This window comes from Sardina pilchardus, chromosome 22, assembly GCF_963854185.1.
Source record: "Sardina pilchardus chromosome 22, fSarPil1.1, whole genome shotgun sequence".
Taxonomy (NCBI): Eukaryota; Metazoa; Chordata; class Actinopteri; order Clupeiformes; family Clupeidae; genus Sardina; species Sardina pilchardus.
In genome coordinates this window covers 27820453-27834731 of record NC_085015.1, presented here as the reverse complement: position 1 = coordinate 27834731, position 14279 = coordinate 27820453, and the positions used below count along the sequence as shown (strand labels likewise).

At 41.3% G+C, this 14279-nt stretch overlaps 1 protein-coding gene across 9 annotated transcripts in view; it reads left to right on the top strand.

Moving 5' to 3' along the window:
- Window positions 1-12971, top strand: part of ebf3a (EBF transcription factor 3a) — a 96394-nt gene extending 83423 nt beyond the window's left edge. For 3 of the 9 annotated variants that reach the window (XM_062526356.1, XM_062526355.1, XM_062526351.1), the window contains exons 11-16: window positions 230-318; window positions 5214-5279; window positions 6174-6351; window positions 7071-7256; window positions 7947-8144; window positions 10190-12971. In XM_062526356.1, coding sequence (XP_062382340.1) covers window positions 230-318; window positions 5214-5279; window positions 6174-6351; window positions 7071-7256; window positions 7947-8144; window positions 10190-10221 — 749 coding nt within the window. In that variant the 3' untranslated portion in view covers window positions 10222-12971. Of the gene's footprint in view, window positions 1-229; window positions 319-5213; window positions 5280-6173; window positions 6352-7070; window positions 7269-7946; window positions 8145-10189 lie in introns of all 9 variants that reach the window. The other 6 variants (XM_062526358.1, XM_062526357.1, XM_062526354.1 and 3 more) reach the window with 4 other exon arrangements.
- Window positions 12972-14279: the final 1308 nt, after the last annotated feature.

Below are 14279 nucleotides of genomic sequence, written 5' to 3'. Positions count from 1 at the left end.
TTATCCACAGTAAAACAAACAATCTGTCATCGCAGTGTGTTCAGTGCTTGTGCAAATGCGCTAGCATGGCTCACCAAATGTATAAAATACTTTGAAATGTGCATCAATTCTGCGGCAGGCACTGTGCTGATGTTTTGCAGAACAAAGACACACAAAAGCCTGCATGGCAATGAGAGGGAGTTGTGTTGGTGTCGACCCTAACCAATCCTCTCCCTGTTTTCTGCTTTAGCTTTGAATGAGCCCACTATCGACTACGGATTCCAGAGGCTGCAGAAGGTCATTCCAAGACATCCAGGTGATCCGGAGAGGTTACCGAAGGTCAGTGGAGACTCTGTGTGTGTGTGTGTGTGTGTGTGTGTGTGTGTTTGTATTTGTAATATGTGTGGGGAGGGGAAACATTCCTATTTATCATAAAAATGTGCCTATGAAGAGAAACAATTCAACGCTCAGATGAGCTAGTGCATGCAATCTCTGTTGGCAAGTCATCACTATGCAGTCCCTCAAAGACAATAGTGCAAAACACATACACAAAGACACACACACACAGACATATACACAAGCACACATACACAAACAGCATCGGCAGCCTAGACCAATGTGTTTGGATTCAGGAAGAGCCGCTCAAACTTTTGCTGTGGCGAAATAGTTCAATTAAACATTTTTCCACTCCAGTAAGCTGTGGTGATTGTAATCTAAGCGGGGCCCTCTCTGATCTGTGATTATTCCACTCTTGTTTTCCTTTCATTTTCCAAAGCTAGATCCAGTTTAATCTTTTGTTGACAAAGCTTTCTGTTATAAGTCCTTGTCTTAGCGGGTTAATAAATGAAGTCCACACATTAATATCTGCAGGGCCCGTTTTCATTTGAATTCCACAAAGAAGCCGTTTGCCTCCAGTTCCCATGTGGGTGACACATATCACAGGCCTGTTGTTTTGATGTGTGGCATAAAAGAAAAGCCACGCGAATCATTTTTTGGCCCTTTCTTTGATTCGCTATTTTTTTCCCATTTCCCTTTGATACAATCTATGACTCGCACCCTTGCTAATAGAAAACCTGCTAATTTCCCATTTGAGACATGCAGAGCTCTGGGCTTTCTTAATAATACGTTAAGAGATTATTATTCCGCACTCAGATCCTGGGTGCTCAGTAAGAGCTGACCACCTCGGAGGTCTAATAACAGACATAATATAAATATCTATTAGAACTCAGTGTGCGCCCATGCTATATCATTAACTCCCAATGAGCACTTTGAAATGCAGGCGCTTTCACACAGCCGCCTCTCACTGACATGGGCTAAACTAAAAACCCCTCAACGGCGTCAGTGCTCACAACATGATGTGTTTCAATTACATCTGGCTTTTTTCCTCTCTGCGGAGAGCAATATCTGGACAGAAAATCTTGTTTCAGTAAATGCTTCAAACTATCTATTACCAATAAAGGAAAAAGCCTACCCCGGCTGCCTCTTTTTGTGCAGATCTTGTTCTCTCTCTCAGGCTTTCCTGATCTCTTTTTGTAAGCACCAGAGAACGTATAAAATGTGCTGATAATAGGGCATTATTTTGGGAGAAAAGAGGGTAACAAAAGCAATCTCTGTTAGCGGAGCAATTCAGGAAATGCATCACAGAAAAAGCCCCCAGCTTGCTCACCCTTGTGCACCAAGACGGGGAGCCTTTCCCCTCCCTTCTTAATTCAGGTAAAACCTCACCATTGAGACTTCACAGAAGGCGATCCCAGGAAAGAGATGGAATCTAGCAGTTCCAATAAACAACATAAATATTTGATTTTGCCTTCTAATGGACCCAAATGTAGAGTTCAGCGGCATGTAAATGAAAGTGCCAAGTCATTCATCATTGTTAAGTCAGCCGTCGAGCGGGGTCAGAGCACGCCTCGCGCAAAGCTGCAATTGACCCTTACATATATTTTGAATGAGCGGAGAAATGGAATAAAGTAACATCAGCGGCAGACGGGGCGAGGGGAAGGCGAGGAGGCTGTAATAAGGGTTTCGGGTAAAGGCTTTGGTGGAAGGGGCGGGAGAATGTAAAGTGTGTATTAGTCAGCCAGGCTGGGGCTGGGGACTGACCCACGCTCTACGGCTCTCCCTGCACTGGATAATACTACCACAATATTGATTTGTGGAACATTTTCCTCCCCCATGCTCTCCCCTCTTCTGCGTTTTTTTCATGAGATCCGTAATGTGTAGGGTTTGATGGGTAATTGTGGTGGGACAGAAAGCCAATATGGTGTGCTTGTATTGCTTTGGACACTAATATTGTTGCAGCTACATACATGCATGCATGCATGCAGAAACTTCCTCCCCAATTGAAGTTGGCCATCCTAATTTTAGATAACGTCCAGATTTATGTGCTGATCCGAGGGGAGGGGCGTAAATGAACACATTTATATACAAATATCCTGCCTGGAAATAAAGGCAATAACTGGAGTTGCTCAGGTGATAAGGAAGAAGATTGCAAATGGGACTGGAGAATCCTCACTCTTTTTAGATGTTATTTGAAAACAATGTTATCCATTCTCCGACATCTGCTATGGGAGCAAACAGTGAAATGAGAATCTGATCAGTCCTCATACATTCACTTATGCTCTATCAAATAATCTTCATTGCAAATCATATAGTGGTAACCTGGCTTTTTTACAGGGGGAATTAATTGCACCCAATCCCCCATCCCATTTCCCCTTGTTTCACCTTGCAAACACAGATCTATTCCGCTTCCTTTTCAATCTAATATACAAGAAAATTTATTAGAAATGCATTCATGTTGAGCAATTACCCATGCATTAAAATTCATCTTCTTTTCCCTGCTTTTTGAAGTAGCTACATCTATTGGCCCCACACTTCTCAATGTATTCATAACCCCAGGCAAGAACTAACAGAATAATTGCTTTACAGTTTTATAATGACATCAGCACCTGAAGCCACATCACCTTGGTTACCTTCTTTAACTGTGATAATATATACCGCTCAAGATATTGAGGAGAGGCAGGGGCAATGATAAGACCTGTTTAAATGGTTGTCGACCATGGGCATAACAATGAACACTTGTAATGATACCTCTGCCCATTTGTCATGAAACGAGTGCCTGGATTCGTTTTGAGCTTTAATCGTTTCCGTTTAACCTGGAGTCTGTTATGTCCCTGTGAAAAAAAAAAAAAACGAGAGTCAATTACACTTATCATCGTGACTCAGAAATTTACATTGAAATGCTTCTGGAACACCATTCGGGCTAATCATATTCACAGCGTGAGCCGCGCTGCCTGAGAAGAGGAGGCTGGAACAAAAACAAACTCATTCAGAGCACCCTTGACTGATTGGGTTACGTCTTGCGACTTCTCCTGACACGACTAGACCACCACTTAAGCGCAGCCTGGCAAATCGGTTCATTAGTTAAGACACCTCACGGTAAATGACAGATTAAGGATGAGAGGCGACGTAATTTTCTTAAACTATCCTTATGGTTTCGCTTGCCAAGTACCATATGGACGAGGAGGGCACTGGAGATGAAGAACGGCTTTGTGAACGTGGCAATCTTAATTGTCGTAATCGTTGCTTAAAATTGGGAGGCATGTAAAAAGTGTTGCGATATGACGGAAAAGATTATGAGTAATTATTAGCAGCCCAGGAAAACACTCCATCTTACTCAGGGAGAGCGGCCCCAGCTGATGAGACCAGATTAAGACAGCTGTGCCTTTCATTGATTGTACCTGCCTCCTGACAAGTGTAATTCTTTATTTGTATGCAAAATAGATGCATGCAACATCAAGCATAGACACCAATTTCAGAGGTAAATGACCGTTTTAAGAGCCATCCAGCCGGCAACTCCTTCAGATTAGATGGCGCTTTCCTGTAAACGTATGGCGCGTGTGAGAAGCCGAAGCCTTCTGCGATTAATCTTGATAAATAAAGGATCCAAGATGGTGGATAGAGTTGGGAATGAACTGCGCATTCAGCCATGATCAGGAGGCCTCATGCACGGATGCGGCTCCCTCCAGGAAAGCCAGGGAAATGTGTTTGAAATGACAGATTTCACCTAATATTGGCAATGAGCTAGTGTAGAGGATGTAACAAAATGCCCAATTACAGTCTTATCTAATCAAAAAACGTTACAGTGCTAAAAATGGCGTGGCAAAATATGGAGTTATCAGCAGGGGGAAATGAAAGGAATGAGCTCCTCTCCAAATGTATTCTTTGCCTCTGTGTTCAGATCATTCATAGAAGTGAGTGGTCATTGGGGAGAGTCTGGAGAGATGTTGTTTTGGTGACGCTAATCCTTAAAAGAGGAGACACTCCAAAGAGGTTTCTGTGGTCTTATTTGAGTAGAGATGGGGGAATGGGGGAAAAAATGGCAAACCAGCCAAAAAATCTGGCAGAAAAACACAGCACTGGAACAGGGCTGTTGGCAGGCCCGTCCTAATTTTTGAAGGAAGCTAAGCGGCAAGTTAATCCATGTTGTTGTATAAGTAGGGGGAGGCATGCAGACATGGATAAGAACAAAATTGTGTGCATCCGTGTCCCAGGGCACAGGCACTCAGCCTGCGCTGGATGGGAAGTCATTTATGAAGTCCTTTACAACAGGCAGTGAAAGAGGTTAATTGAAAAATTTCCTAATGTCATTATGAAAGAACTAGATTAACCCGAGCTAATTCACTTTATTGTTCAGAAGAAAGAGGAATGAGCATTGAACTCTCCCGCAAATTTGGGGCATGAATTAGGGGTGAGATGTTGTCTTAAAGGACTCTGCCAGTTTAATTAAGATATGGAAAATTACTCATTGTTCTTTGCCACTAAAGTGCTAGGAATTAGCAGCCAAATGCAGGGCCTGTGCCTTTCATATCTCCACGGCGTGTTTGTTTGTTTAATACCCACAAGGCGACATTAAAATGGATGTTTTTTTTTACTGATTTAACACTAAGGTTGGAAAGTGCTGAAACCACTTCAGGTTCATATCTGCTCTTGAATGTAACTACGTGTAATGTGTTTTTATTTTGTTCTTATTTTATAATAATAATAATTATTATTATTAAAAAATAATAATGATTATTATTTATATATTATATCTAAAGCTAACATGGTATAAAAAGTAAAGGCAGGCCTATGTAATTGGCTTTAGCTGCCAAGGAAGGTAAATGAAGCTCAGCACAATGGCAGTGCTGGTGCTGTATGATTCATTGCATACTCTCTCTCTCTCATGTCTCTTTTAGGAGGTGCTGCTGAAGAGGGCTGCTGACCTTGTGGAGGCACTGTATGGAATGCCCCACAACAACCAGGTAACACACACACACACACACACACACACACACACACACACACACATCCCTCGCCCTGCAACCACATGCAAATGAGCTTGCTTTTTGTGTACATTCTCAGTAATTAAATCAGCGTTTTCTCTGCTCTCCTCTCTGGTGCGCTCATCTTCATACATTTCAAAGAGGCCTCAGGGCCATTGTACTGTAGTGTTGATGTCATTGCTCTCAGCAAGCCTGCTCTCTCTCTCTCTCTCTCTCTCTCTCTCTCCCTCCCTCTCTCTCTCTCTCTCTCTCCCCCCCTGTTTTTCTCCTCTCACCACCAATCCTGGCTCCTGCACACACATCTGAGAGCAGAGTTAATCAGTCAAAACGCATATAACACCCACACACACACACACACACACACACACACACAAACGTACGCACGCACGCACGCACACATACACACACAGAGAACTATTTAAATGAAAGAATAACCTTGAACTGTGTCCAAAAGGTTGCTAATGCAAATTCCCAAACAAATTTACCCAGCAGTGTTGTTCAAATATGATACGAAGCTTTGATACATCCAATTGAATCAACCTGTTACTTCAATTTTGACCAGTATTGAAGCGGAGCTGAACCATATGGTTCTCAATGCAGGGTTTAGTCAAGTGTGCTTGATGTGTTTGAGCTCAAATGTCATTTACCCTTCTCCTTGTTATCTCCGCTCCTCTCCGACTGATTGTGGAAATAGTCCATCCAAAAAATACTCATGGACTATTTGAAGGAAATACCCCCAAAAAACTCACTAGAATGGGCTCTTTTAAAATCCTGGCAGTGTTCAGGATTGAAAGCCATCCATCTGTGTGTGTGTGCGTGTTGAAAACCAATGAGGAGCCCAGCATAACAAACGTCTCCCCTCTCTGTCTGCAGGAGATCATTCTGAAGAGGGCGGCCGACATCGCCGAGGCCCTGTACAGCGTCCCGCGCAACCACAACCAGATCCCGTCGCTCGGCAACACCGCGTCCCACGGAGGCATGATGGGAGTCAACTCCTTCGGCAGTCAGCTGGCAGTCAACGTCTCGGAGACATCTCAGGGTAATGACCTGGGTATGTAGCCATGAGTGAAGATAAGCTGCACACAAAACAACAACTAATCTAGCTTTTAACCTTTAAGTATTACCTGGCCAGCCCCCTTGGTGGGGGCCGTTTTTGTTCCTGGCCGTCCCGCTGCAGCTCTATCTTCCCTGGCTGTCTTTAATTAATCTCCCAGGAGGTTGCCTGCCGCTGTCACTAGCTTCCCTGTGTGCCTGGCAGTGAGTGACCGCTCCTGCTATTCACTCAGTGCCACCGCTGATAATAGCTTCACATCTGTTCTCCGTTGCCACTGCTAAGATCAGGGGCGATCGGCATGGCTGCCTTCTCCCACGCGGGCTCATGAATGCGCACATGTGTAACCCTCTCCTTGACACACACACACACACACACACACACACACACACACACGCACACACCTTTACACACGTGTCTTATTAAGACATGTGTAGACTCACACACACACACACACACACACACACACACAGCTTTACACACGTGTCTTATTAAGACATGTGTAGACACACACACACACACACACACACAGTGAAGTCCAGCTGTCAGGCGCATTCATGGGAAGATAGTAAAGCACAAGTGTCACTCTGAGAATAAAAGAGACTGGCATCTGTGGACAGAGGACGGCTTCTACCTGTGGAGGAGAGCATAGCCCAATACTTGTGCTCCAGCCCCTGTCCCGTGGCACGGTCCCGTTAACCCTGGCCTTTCCTCCACAGTGGGCTACAGCCGCAACACGAGCAGCGTATCCCCCCGCGGCTACGTCCCCAGCAGCACCCCGCAGCAGTCCAACTACAACACAGTAAGCAACAGCATGAACGGCTATGGCAATAGCATGCCCAACCTGGGCGTTCCCAGCTCACCGGGATTCCTCAACGGCTCCTCTGCCAACTCCCCCTACGGCAGTAAGTATCAAGGTAATGCCCTCTCCTTCCGCTTCTCTCCAAACCTCTGGTGCCTTTGTTGTTTTTGACACTCCTCTATTTTTTTGTGTTTTGTTGTTTTGTTTGTTTTTTTATGTTGTGAATGTGTGCTACTGGATAAAAGGAGGGGTGACTCTGGAGGCTGAACACCCAAAGACATTTACAATTTGACCTAAAAAACAAACAATAAAATAAACAAACAGCCCATAGCCAATCAATGACAAATGAAAAACAACAATTCAGATAACAAAAAGTCTGTCCAACTTATGGAGTAGGCCACTAGACAAATCTGAGAAACAATAAAGTGGACACAAGAAATCCCCACAAATTTCCATAGTCAGAGTCTATTGGAAAACCTATTATCCAGAGAGTGGCCAAGGCAGGACACTACACACCACATTTCAACTCATATTCATCAGCACTTTCCCCCAAAGTTTTATTTTTCTATCCATATTCTGAGCAAAGTTTGATTCTTTTCCCCGTCAAAAACCCATATCATTCAACTATTTTTTCTACCGCGCATTCATGGTCATTTCCCTAATTCCTTCCTCATTCCCATATTTGATTTGAAAAAGAGGCAAGGCCCGAACCGAATTCTAAATCAAGTCTTTTTTTGATTCGTCTATGCCGTGAACAGCTCTCTGAGTGGTGACTATTTTTGCTTTATTGCAGTAGTGCCGTCAAGCCCTACGATGGCAGCCTCTTCGGTCAGCCTCTCTTCAAACTGTAGCAGTACACACGGCATTTTCTCATTCTCACCTGCCAATGTCATCTCTGCAGTGAAACAAAAGAGCGCCTTTGCCCCTGTTGTCAGACCCCAAGCCTCTCCACCTCCTTCTTGCACCAGTGCAAATGGCAATGGACTTCAAGGTGAGCCGCCCTCCCTCCTTTTATAGTGCCTCACCTGTTGGGTCACTGGAAATCATTTCTGACACCCCTCCCCATCCACCCAAATACAGCTACCATACACGGGCCTATTCCTGGTTTACACTTGTATGGCTGGCTCCCATCAATTATGTATTTGTGGATGGATGACTGGCTGAAGAGATGGATGTGTGTTTGGATGGATGGAAGGACAGATTATGCATGTATGCATGTGTGCATGTGCATGCGCGAGTTTATTTATTGATTTATTTATCTTACATTAATGATTAAGGGAAGTTAAGAGCCTCTAGAGGTTTCCCCTCCTTTTTGACTCTCGCTGGTATGGTACATTGGAGTAACAGCATCTCACATTAAGGTCAGAATAAATTCACGAGCAGAACAGTGCTAATCTTTGACAAACACACAACATGAGGTGTTCTCGTCGTTCTATTGTGTCTCCAGATAGCGCAGGCCAGGGTCCTTCTCCCACGACTAATCTAAACGGAACATTGTCCACATTAAAATTCACAATCCCCCCACTCCTCCCCCAGCGGGTTGACCCCACTGTGCCTATTCCGGGTCCTTAGTGAATAGACTTGGTGTAACTCAGACAAGCTCTCCTGGATGGTATTTTAATGTCCCAGGGATTAAAGATCACCCTGTTCACAGCCCTTGGAAAGCAGTCACTCTTCCTCGTTGAAGTTCGTCTGGTTTGGAATGACTATTGTACGCAATTAAAAATTCATGTTTTTTCACTGTAGTTACTAAAATGGTGCCATTAAAAGGCCAAGAGCATAAAGATTTCATGTGCTATATTGTACCCAGGCATCTGAAAATCAGCCATATGCGGGGGGATATGCTGGAGAATGTGTCTGTGCCAGTGTATTTGAAAGCACTGGTCTGTTGAGATGATACCAGGCAGAGAGGACTCTGAAATTGTTCGCTCAGCAGGCCAGCATAGCTCAACAAATTAAAGACTTATTTAGGCCAGTAAGAGCACTTGTATTTTCTCTATGTCAAGGCCGACTTGTTTGCTTTGAAAACATGTTTTAGCCATAGTGTGTGCATCCAAGATTAATAATGTTAGAGCTAATGAACTGGGAAATTAAAGTTCATGCTGCTACATGCATACACTTATTAATATGTGGTTTGCAGAAATTAATGAGGAATGCCATGTCATCAAGTGCTTATGCAAACTTAAAAGTACTCGAACCATGACACCACAAATAAGTTGAAAGCAATGAAATTATTATTTTTTAATCAGAGCAGTTCACTAGATACCTAATTGTCAAAATGAGTGGAGTGGGCAAGTACATCCATCTTCGACTGCAGCTTCTCCTCTAATAACCCTCAAGCAAGTGGACGACGAACACCCCCCACCCCCACCCTTTCTCTTTGATCGCATCCTGGGCCAAGTCTTTTGCGTAGGGAATGTCATCTAGGGCCAGGGCACAACACAAAAGCAAATAGGAGAATGCAAATATTTCAGAGTTGATTTAGCTCCCAGCAGTGCTGGGAAAGAGGAGGGGGAAAAAAAGCCAAGGATTTCAATTTGGGGGGAACCTGAGAAGTGTCTGGTCCTTGACTGGCGAGCAGAGAGTCCGTATCTGACGTTAGCAGAAGTGACCGTGTTGTTTCTCAGCTGTCAGCATGGGCAGCCTCCAGGGAGTCTGGGCCCCTGTTTGCCATTAACAAAACGCTAAGAGAAATATCACACATGTGCAAAGGCAGGATGCTTTCTCCTGAAAATGTCAGAAAGCTCCTCTTTTAAAAGTGAAGTCTTTCCTCCATGTCTTGTTGGAGAAGCACACACCTTGCACCCCCCCCCCCCCCCCCTCCCTCCTTCATACAACCACCCCAACCTACCTTTAACAGCAACCATGTTTCAAACACACCCTAGGCCTCCATTGACAACACTTAGGCATATCCATCAGCGTGTTTAGTGAAATGCAGTTGACATACTTTCCTGTTCTTGCTGTCTTTGGTGCCTGGAGAAGTATTTCACTAACATCCTTGTTTTCTTTTCTCTCTTTTCCCTTTTTCTTCAACAGCAATGTCTGGCCTGGTGGTCCCCCCCATGTAAATTGCACTTCCACTCCATCCCAAGCACCAGTCTCCACAGATGGGCTTCAGGGGACATGTTTAGTACATTAAAGAAGATTCTGGTCGAATCTGTATCATCAATCACGGATAAAATCTACAACTAATTCTGTTATTCAGAGGGGAAAAAGACTTTGTTTCAAAGATTTTATTCAAACAAGTACAAATTGACATGCAAGCAACTTTGTCATGAACAATTTAATTTTGTTGACTGAATTTCTTGTCATATTTTCACATTTCTCAGTGTCGAAGAGGAAAAAAAAGAGAAAAAAAGCCTATTTTGTATAAACATTTCTGGTTTGATCTTGGCTATGTCTAGTTCTTGCTATGTGTTGGGAGAAACTTTGTGGATGCACCATTTGATGAAAAACACTGATTAAAATGCCTCAGAATGTTTCTCTGTAAAGGATGTGCAAACTGTGTGCATCTCTATAATGTGAATTCATTTTCCCTTTTCTTTCTTTTTTGTTCTTTATTGATTTGTGGTAAGAAAAAAGGGGGCCAATGCAGCAGAGCCATTAAACTGGAAATAATATAAATATATGATTTTCTTTTTTTTAAAAAAAGAGCATAACATGAAATGAAGAAAAAGTAAATGGGGGAGGGACAGGTAGAGGAGATTTTATCATGCTTACTTCATCTAAAATGGACTTTGTAACTTATTGTAGTTAGAAATTGTAACTTTGATATTGCAAAAATTCTTCTCTTGCCTTCAACAAGCACATCAACAGAGACAAAAAGCTACTATCTGTTGGTTTAAAAAAGAAAAAAGAAAAAAGAAATACTTCCACTGCTAGAGCTTCCTGTTAAGCAAGTGTGATCTGCAATGTTTTTCAACTTTTTGCTAGCACTGTATACTATTGCATTCTTAGGCTACTGTGAAGTCTATGTTTCTTGTACCAGAAAGTTGTCCTTTTACTTCTAGCTCCTTACTCCCTAATGTGTTTTGTATGTGGTTATACAATTGTAGACTTTTGTGATTTTGCCAAAGTTGTAGCTAAATATTTATACACTTGTCTTGAATTTTTCCAGATCCACTTAAATATTTAGTACAGAGTTTTATTCCTTCAAAAACAGTAAGGAGTAAAATAGTCTTATACATTGCAACACTTTCACATAAACACTTGCGGTCACTAAGGGAATTTTTTGTAACATATCAATTATAAATATTGTATTTATCTTTGAAATTTTGTATATTGCTTTCCATTCTTTTATTTGATCTTGTATGTATTGTTTGTCATGGCCTGATATTGTGATGCAGCACAGAGCGTTAAGCCAAGAACCATTGCCGACATCTGCTTTTTTTGTATCAATAGATTGCAATGTCTACATTTCATTTGTATTTCAAAAATTTTGTTACTTCGTCAAAAATTCCATCCTTTTGTTTGTTCATTTTATGTTTTAAGGAACAGTCAAATTCATTGTTTATTTTTATATTAATTTTTAAGTTATCTAAACAAATACTTTTTGGAATAAAACTGTTTGTTGTATAGTCAAATAAATTGTTTGTGACACATGGCTGTAATAATATTAGTAGAAAATGTGCATGTCCAGCAGCCCCAGGGGGGATGATTCAATTTGTGGTTGTAAATTTTGTTTTGTAGAATGTAAAAAGTCATTTTTACCTGCCACCCACAACTTTGCCACATAGCCAAACTGTGTTTACAGGGAACAAAAAAAAATATTTTAGCCTTGAATGGATCCATAAGTTAGCCACAAATGTTTATTAAAATATTGCAGAAAGTTTCTTGATTGACAGCGTAAATGGCGAGTGTCCTGAGAGGAATGTTTCTGCTGTTTTAATGACAAACTGAAACCACAATGCCAATCATTACTCCATTAAGATGATCAATGGTGTAAAAAGCACAAACATTTTTTACTAAAATAAAAAATAATTATTGTGACCCCTCATCTTTTGGCTTTTTTGTCATTTTCCTGATTTATTTGAGATTTTTTTTTCCTGTACTCCCCCAGATGAGTATGAAAATGACCAGAATGACTAAAGGATACATTTTTTATATCACAGATCAAACGCCAGAATTAAACTGTTCTATATTATATACATGGTGTTTTATATCAGTTCCATGATATATAGTAGCTTCATAGCCAAACACAACTCAGCATTTTCTTGCCCCATTATATTTTTCTTCTGGTTGTGCCAAATCTACAGATGAGACACACAATTTTTTTTCATCCTTTTTTTTTTGCACGTAACACTTTGTAAATCTCCTGTTGTAACGTTCAGTGACTGCAGCATTTTTTGTTTTAAAAACTAAAAAGGGAAGTTTCCTGTTGGCAATCTGCACAAGTTTTTCTTTTCTTTTACCACAAGGAAGCAAGGGCAGCTGTAGAGAGGAATAAGTGATGAATGTGCAATGTATTTGCTTTGTGATAGCTCAACAAAGCTTGGCTAAGTGGGGAAGCCTGAGAAGTCACCTTGAAAGTGAAAGAAACCCAAGGTTACATGAAGTGCATTTGTGAATTTCATCATTTCTGCAATCTGTGTTTTTTGTGTTTTATACTAATTAGTCCACGCACTCACTGCTTTGTTTCCCTCGGTCAGAGGCGCTCACTCAATGGTAGAACATTTCTTTAAGGGAAACTGCATTTTTTATTTCATATGTATTTTTTGTTTTGTTTTGTTTTGTTCATTTATGTCCACATTTTTACATTTAACTGTATAAAGATGTTCATTTTACACAATATTTAATTAAAGTATTTCTTGTCTGTGAACCACCTCTCCCTGCTATCTTAATTTAGATTCCCTGAATATTATTTAAATTAGCTGGTGTTTGTACAGGTTATATGAATATAGAAAACAAAGGTCTTGAAACAAGGCACTGACACTGACTACAGATGAATGAAAAGCACATACATGTCATCTCATATTTCTAACATGTTTGTTTCAGTGATGACACATATAGTATAATCTCTGGGGCTTACTTGCTCCAATAGGATACTATAAAATTCCTAATTATAATAGAATAACGAGATAAAAGAGCATTGTATCTGGATACAAGCGCAGTAGGTCCATGAATAATTTTTGTTCTATTATTTTGCTTTTTAGTCATGTTTGCCTAATCACAATCGAAACCCAGTAATGTCTATGACAGTAGCTTAGCATGTACTAGAGAAACCTTATAGCATATAATAGTCCTGAAGAACCTTCCATGAGTCTTCAATAGGTACACCCAACATAATACAAATCATAGCAAAGCAAGGAAACCTCTTATAAGATACTCACCAAAGATCCTCAGAGACCATTGCATTGATAAGCTCTGGTTATCTGCCAAAAACACTGCTGTGATGTTAGCTGTGTGCTTGAGTCTTAACTGGTGAAGATTAGCACAGTATGGTCAAAATGGTGGAGTGATGCAACCGACAATGGCCTTGATTTGGCATTGGTTCATACACTTAAGGGCTTGGTGTTTTTAGGGTGGGCTCGTGGCACAGAGCTTTCATCTTCCAGTTCTGTGAATTCCTGGAAGGAATCTCTGTCTCTTGGGGCATAGCCTCCACGGTCAACTCAGTGATCCCTAAAGAACAAGTGCCATTTTCACTCTGTACTTATGCTAGTTGCCTCTGGATTTGGAAGGTAGTATTTTATATTCTACCCTTTTTTCCTTGTCAGAGATGGATCAAAGTTGGAAAAACATCACATAAGTATTTATGAAAGCTGTATAACAAAAATCCCACTAAATCTCTAAATATGGTTAGCTAATTCAGACGTACCATTTGGTAATGCCAGACACTCAAGGAGGACTATGTCATTCCTGTCCTTGAGAATTTTATTAGAGTTCTGTGAGAGAATAGCATACTGACAGTATCAGAATCAATCAATGGTATGTTTAGTTCGCTGTAAAATGATGTGTAAATTATATGGATTAAGACATACATCAACCCACTCTAACTTTATTGCATGTGTTTATAATGGAGAATGTCTGTCGCCAACATGAAATCCATAAGCAAGAATGTCATTTGATCAGTTTAGACAACACCAGAGACATTATTTGCAAACAAAAAGATTGTACATCACCCGGA